Source organism: Euprymna scolopes, chromosome 46 (assembly GCF_053919585.1).
Source record: "Euprymna scolopes isolate OS-2025 chromosome 46, ASM5391958v1, whole genome shotgun sequence".
NCBI classification, from domain to species: Eukaryota; Metazoa; Mollusca; class Cephalopoda; order Sepiida; family Sepiolidae; genus Euprymna; species Euprymna scolopes.
The window spans coordinates 180,759,147-180,766,898 of record NC_136527.1 but is presented as its reverse complement, the minus strand read 5'-3'; the positions used below and the strand labels follow the sequence as shown (position 1 = coordinate 180,766,898).

General features: G+C 32.1%; 1 protein-coding gene across 2 annotated transcripts in view; it reads left to right on the top strand.

Moving 5' to 3' along the window:
• LOC145271297 (uncharacterized) overlaps nucleotides 1-5,767 on the top strand; it is a 17,943-nt gene extending 12,176 nt beyond the window's left edge. Inside the window, exon 2 of one of the 2 annotated variants that reach the window (XM_080126848.1) lies at nucleotides 3,628-5,767. In XM_080126848.1, coding sequence (XP_079982974.1) covers nucleotides 3,685-5,154 — 1,470 coding nt within the window. In that variant the 5' untranslated portion in view covers nucleotides 3,628-3,684 and the 3' untranslated portion in view covers nucleotides 5,155-5,767. Of the gene's footprint in view, nucleotides 1-3,561 lie in introns of both variants that reach the window. The other variant, XM_080126847.1, reaches the window with a different exon arrangement.
• Nucleotides 5,768-7,752: the final 1,985 nt, after the last annotated feature.

The window sequence follows — 7,752 nt, the reverse complement described above, 5'->3', positions numbered from 1 at the left end:
GTTTTCAAATATTTTAAACAATATTTCGACATTTTAAAATATTTTTTAAATATTTTATTTAAAGTTTTACGCTTTACACACGACAAAGTTTCAGTTTTTTGTATTATATTTTTTCTGTTATGACAATAATACACTTTCTAAAATTGTTTCTTATTTCTCTTTAATTTGACCCCCTGTCGTTCCAAGCTTATAACTACACGAAATATATAATTCAAACCCTCCTTTTCTTTTCAATAAAAGGAGCAAGGACCAAGGTGGCACAAATAAAATAAAAAATAAAAAATAACGTGATTAAACAAAAAAAAAATGGTTTTAAACTTCGGACTTTATAGGTAAATTTCTAAAAACACTTTTTTGTTTTAAATTTTAATATATTATTTATTGATCTTTTATCTTCAATTTGCGATATATAAAACTTTGGTCAGTAAATTAATTACGTACTTTTTAATGGACACTTCAAAATGGAGAGTGTGAATTAATTCGACTCCGCGCCCGTCCTTCCAAGCTTATAACTACTCGAAATATATAATTCAAACCCTATTTTTTTTTCAATTAAAGGAGCAAGGACAAAGGTTTCATTTAAAAAAAAACAAAAAAACAACGTGTTAAAAAAAAGAAAAAAAGTGGGGTTTGTATTACTGTACACATAGATTCGAAAACGTTGTCAAAAAACAAATATATAACAAATAAATGTTATCAAAGGCAAGATAAGTTACTTTTCTACCAAACTGGATATAATTTTTCGTGTTTTTATTCCATGTAACATGTTTATTCAGCTCGAAAAGCATACAGTGTTTACCGATGTATTGGAACATTCAAGATGGCGTCTTATTCTCTCTTTACACACTTATGTGGGATAAGATGTTATAAATAAAAAAAAAAAAAACGCATAAAATACTGTTAAAAACTCGCTCAATATGTTACCGTGACATATTCGGTGGGTTTTTAATAGTATTTTGTATATTTTTTATTTATAACACCTTTTTCCATACTTACGGTGTTAAAGAGGGTGTGAGACGCCATCTTTAATTTTCGAATACATCGGTAAACACTGTATGTTTTTCGAGCTGATTAAACATGTTACATTGAATAAAAACACAAAAAATTTATCCAATTTTGTAGAAAAGTAACTTATCTTGCCTTTGATAACATTTATTTTTTATATATTTGTTTTTTGACAACTTTTTCGAATCTGTGTACAGTAATACAAACCTACAGACTTTATAGGTAAATTTCTGAACACTTTTTTTTTTTGTTTTAAATTTGAATATATTTATTGATTTTTTTTTTTTTATCTTCAATTTGTGATATATAAAACTTTGGTGTGTAAATTATTTATTTTTTGATAGACATTTCAAAATGATGGGGGGGGGCGTGAATTAAAAAAACGTTTGTCTAAAATATTATATTCGGTTTATTGGAAAGAGCATAAAATTTCACATTGACCCTGAAAATATAAAGATTGAATCAATAGAAAAATTTTGATATATTTTTAAAGTTTAAGAATTGAAAAATATTACAAATTATTAAAGTTTTATCACGATATTACGAATTATTATTAATGTTTTCAAATATTTTAAACAATACGTAAAAACAACTCGTAAAATTCACAATAATTTCATTACTGTTTTTGTTTTTTTTAATAAAAAAAATACTGTTTATACAAGTTTAATAGTTTTTTTTTTTTTAAGTATAACCCATAAAGAAAATAAACAACCCACTTTTAAAAGAAAAATTAAGAGTTTATTTTCTATTTTATTCGCAGCTTCCTGTTAGGGGTGTCAAAAATTCTGATACACCTGGTTTCTTCCAATTTGTTCGATATAATTTTCTTAACAAAATAACACATGATTTGACGGTGTAAATACTGATGTAACCGTTCTAGAGTTGTCGAACTTTCGACTTTGCTTAACTGCGTAACTGTCTTATTTTCTTATATAAATTTATTTTTTGTTCATAACTTGGTTCATTACTTCAGATTTTATTTTATTTATTTATTCTGTTAATGCAATAATACATTTTCTAAAACTTGTTTCATTTTTCTCTTAAATAAATAATTTTAAATATATATTTAAAAATGTATATTTTGTTCGTTTACTTTATTTAATCAAGTGACGGTGTAAAATACTGATATGACCCTTCTAGAGTTGTCGAACTTACTTTCGACTTTGCCGGGTGTAAGTGCAAGACTGCCTCATTTTGGAAACATCGACATTTTTGGCCAAATGTAGCCCTTTATTGGCATTTTTTGAAAGCCAAACAGCTTTTTTAGAAAGTCAATATTTGCGAAATTTAGCCGAAAAGAGCCGATGCTTCTGAAAATAGAGTATCGATTTACGGGAACTTAATATTAGAAATGAAGCAATTTTTTTTTTTTTTAGGTTAAATAATGAAATGTTTTTGTATTTTTCATTTCATTTATTTATTTATTTATTGATAATATGGTTGATTAGTTACATTTCATTAATAATCCGATGAAAAAAATTAAAAAAAACGAAAAAAAAATTAGAGGGTGGGGGTACCGCTTTTTTCGCCACATATATAGATTTGGACAGCGAAATATTGAATTGTCAGTGAAACCAATCGTTTCTATTTTATTTTCACGTCGCAATAATAAATATATTTAAAATTCCAGCAAACGAGTAGTTTCCAAGATATGAAGAATTTTACGTAAATTGAGCACCCACACGTTGACGCTCCTCCAACAAAAATTCGGCAAATGTGTATTTCAGCGGCGTAAATTCAAGTTTTACACTAATGGTGGCCATAAAGTGGGTGATCATTATACGTTAAATTATTATAGAAATGTGATCCCCCACTTTCTTTAACCTAACATTTCTTTATATCATGGAAACTACTCGGTTGCTGGAATTTTAAACGTTATTTTTCGTTTTCAACATCCTCAAAAACATAAATGTCTTAAGTGTCCAGTGTTTTTTTTTTCTATAGCGTGGAAAGTCGATTGTCTCCCTCTTGGTGATCTTATATTCCAAACATTCCCAATAGGTGTCGCTAGCAGTTAATCATTCAAAAACAAAATGGCGTGAAGTTTTTCTTCGATAAAATTTCTCATAATATTTGATTTTCTTAAATAAATAAAAAACTACTTGATTGATTTACGTGATTTTTTTTAATATGACATCTTCATGCAGTGACAAGTACGTACATTATAAAGATTTTTTTTTTCAGATTTTTATAGTAAAAAAGATTACTTGTGGACCATTTATAACCTTGCACCAAATATATATCTTTAAATCCCGAAAAACAATGTAAAAACATTAATTACTAATGAAAACAAGTTTCGAGGATAATTAGCGAAAATGAAGTTCTGCTAAGATTTTCAAAGCTTTCAGAAAATAACTTTCTTGTTACGATTCGAACTCTTCGTTTTTTTTTATTTAGCAAATCTCAATTCTCGTTAATTGTATTCGAAACGTATTTTCATTTCTATTTAATTGCATCGTTTTTCGTAGAAATTTTAAAAATATTTAAATACAAATTACTACAAATAATATTGTCAATAAATAATAAAAGTTAATGTAATTTATTTTTTCATTGCAGATGTTCCTGCTTGAACGCTTGTTTTAAATCCAATTATGTCTATATTTTCTTTAATATTTGCTACAGATCAAATCGGATTCGTGTGAAATTGTTGGTTCTGATAAATCAAATTCAGTAAAGCATATGAGAACTCGCATTGTGGAAATACTATCTTCTCGTGAACAATGTCAATATACACGTACTGAGAAACAAATTCTAGCGATGCTTATGAGTAATCACACTGGAGAAAAGCCATATTCTGAGGAACAATGTCAATATTCACGTTCTCACCAACAAAATCTAGCGATGCATATGAGTACTAACACTAGAGAAAATCAATATTCTCGTGAACACTGTCAATATTCAGGTTCTGAGGAACCAAATCTAGCTACGAATATGAGTACTCACACTGGGGAAATGCCATATTCTTGGGAACAATATCAATATTCACGTACTGAGAAACCAAATCTACCGATGCATACGAGTACTAACACTAGAGAAAATAAATATTCTCGTGAAAAATGTCAATATTCAAGTTCTGAGGAACCAAATCTAGCTACGAATATGAGTACTCACACTGGGGAAATGCCATATTCTTGGGAACAATATCAATATTCACGTACCGAGAAACTAAATCTACCGATGCATACGAGTACTAACGCTAGAGAAAATCATTATTCTCGTGAACTATGTCAATATCCACGTTATGAGAAACCAAATCTAGCTATGAATATGAGTACTTACGCTGGGGAAATGCCATATTCTTGGGAACAATATCAATATTCCCGTACTGAGAAACCAAGTCTAGCGATGCAAATGAGTACGCACACTGGAGAAATGCCATATTCTCATGAACAATTGCAATATTCACGTTCAGAGAAACCAAATTCAGCTATGCATATGAGTACTCGCACCGGAGAAAATCCATATTCTCGGGAACAATGTCAATATTCAGGTTCTGAGAAACCTAAATTAGCGATGCATATGAGTACTTACACTAGGGAAAAGCAATATTCTCGTGAAAAATATCGATATACGCATCCTGCTAAACAAAATCTAGCTACGCATATGAGTACTAACACTAGCGAAAATCAATATTCTCGGGAACAATGTCAACATTCAGGTTCTGAGGAACAAAATCTAGCTATGAATATGAGTACTCACACTGGGGAAATGCCATATTCTTGGGAACAATATCAATATTCATGTTCACGTGAATCACATCTTGCGATACATATGAGAACTCACACTGGAGAAAAACCATATTCTTGTGAACAATGTAAACGTTCTTTTTCTACAAAAGCTAATTTAGATACACATATGAGAACACATTCTGGCGAAAAGCCATATTCTTGTGAACAATGTAAACGTTCTTTTTCTACAAAAGCTAATTTAGATACACATATGAGAACACATTCTGGCGAAAAGCCATATTCTTGTGAACAATGTAAACGTTCTTTTTCTACAAAAGCTAATTTAGATACACATATGAGAACACATTCTGGCGAAAAGCCATATTCTTGTGAACAATGTAAACATTCTTTTTCTCGAAAATCAAGTTTAGTTGAACATATGAAAACACACACTGGCGATTATATATCAGGACCTAAATAACAAAATATCAGGACCTAAAAATGATCTAAAAACGACATGGTCTCTGAAAGAAATAAACATTATACCGGTTGTGATAGGAGCAACTGGCTTAATAAAAAAGAATCTTCATAAATACTTAGGAACAATCCCTAGAAAACCAAGCTGTAATGAAATACAGATAGCAGCCATAAAGGAAACAGTATCTATCCTTAAAAGAGCCCTCGGATATAAATTTAAATCACAACGGAATCAAGTGTTAGCTCCAGAAATGCACCCCTTAATCGCTTAAAGTTTACTGAAGTAAAATACAAAAAAGCGATTTGATAAATGTGTTAAATGCACAATAAAAAATGGAAAAGACAACAGCTGAACAACTACAGATCAACGACAGCCTCATTGACGATTTTGAAGTGGATTCCACATACAAATACAACGCCATTGAGAAAAACATAAATGTGGAACACGATAAAATTAGACGTAGGGCAGAACAGAAATATAGTGTACGTTTGAAAAATATCCTCAAATCTGAACTAACCCCTAAAAACAAAATTATAGCTATAAACCAGCTTGCAATACCTGTGATCACGTACAGTTTCGGTATTATAGACTGGCCTCAATATAACATAAACAGGCTCGATACAAAGACCAGGAAACGACTATCCCTACATAAGGTAACATAGCGAAACCAATGCATGAACAGGATATACCTATCATGAAAACAGGAGGCTTAGGCCTGAATTCAATCATAAACATCAAGCCACTATAGTGAGCATGGGCCAATATATTAAAAGTTCAACGGACATGACAATGGAAATGGTGAAAGGCCATTATGATAACCTTTTTCAACAAACCTCAATCACAAAGCTTGCTGAAAACTTTGGACGAGTCATACCGCAGAACACTCTCGACATACATGATAAACCAGCGACAGAAGGAGGAAACAAAATAAGAGAGCAGAAATGTTCCTAGAGGAGCTCAACCAGAAGTATATACATAAAGATGCTTCACTGCAATGGCTCCAGAGTGGGAGACTTCCATTTGATGAGGAAAGACTTATTGTAGCCGGGCAACATCAGGGCTTACTCACAACGGCATTTAAAAAATGGCTTGCCTAAAAACAAATGGCCAGTGTAGGTTTTGCCACATGCTATTGAAAGCCCAAGCCATCTAATGTCTGCATACCCAATCCTATTGGAAGGTAGCCTTTACACTGCCCGTCACAACAAAGTATGTAAGTACCTCCATTGGAAGATCTGTGGAGAGATGCAGCTTGACAGATCGCCGAAAATCTGGGTACATGAACCACCACCGATAACATCAAACAGAAATGTGACCGTGTTCTATGACAAAGCTATACAAACGGGCAGATACATAAAGGACAAAGCCATCAAACCAGATATTGTAATATGGAACAAGCCCAAAAGGATGTCACCGTCCCAAATGATTTTGGCCTCAAAAGAGCTGAACGAGAAAAGATAAAAAATATCAGGACCTAAAAAATGATGTGAAAACGACATGGTTTCTGGAAGAAATAAACATCATACCGGTTGTTGTGAAAGGGGCAACTGGCTTAATAAAAATGAATCTTCATAAATACTTAGAAGCAATCCCTGAAGGACTAAGCTGTAACGAAATACAATTAGCAGGCATAAATTGAGGGAGCCCCTTGATCTCTTAAAACTTACTGAAGTAAAAAACAAACAAACGAAAAGCCATATTGTAAGCAATGTAAAAATTATTTTCCCCAAAAACCAATTTAGTTACACATATGAAAACACATTGGTGAAAGAGAACTTGAAGGCCTACTAGACACTGTCCTTGAGTTTCTAAGGTCTCTCTGTACAGGGGTTTGTCAGAACAACCTGGCATGACGATACTTTTTAAATAGAAGAAAACCCTGACCAAATATTCAAAATCTCATAGTATTCGCTGCCCAAATAAGAACTCCTCACTATGGCTAACCCACATTAGCTTTTACAAAGACGGGTGCACCTTCTCCAAGTGTTGTTACCTCAAGTAATAGAAAGAAGCTGGATACTCCACCAGACTAGATAAATTCTTGTCCTGGAATCCAGTAAGAGGAAGAGACCAAAATGAAAGATATACTACAACGTATGAAAATGGTTAATTGGGGAGAGAAAAAGTATGTTCTCAATTTCTTTACTAACTCAGTTTTTAAGAGATAAAGAACTTTAATGGAACATTCGAATATCTATGTATCTAATATAGACTTCAATGTTTGTCACAGGTTGTGGGCCCCTTGATTTCTGAGAACTTCGACTGAAGTAAAATAAAACAAAAAAGCGAAAAGCCATATTCTTGTGAACAATGTAAACATTCATTTTCTCTAAAATCAATTTTAGTTACACACATGAAAACACACACTGGCGAAGGAGATAATGGGAAGCCTACTAGATACAGACCTCCTGTATCTTCGGTCTCTCTGTAAAGGGGTTTATTAGTGTATCTCAGAGTGTCCCTGCAAAGGTACATGGATCGATACACAGATATGAGGATGCTTCTTTCAGGAAGTAAACCCCAACCAAATGTTCCCAAAAAATATATGAACAAAAAATAATAAAAAGTACACACTGGCAGGACGACGCCCAGGATAAAAAG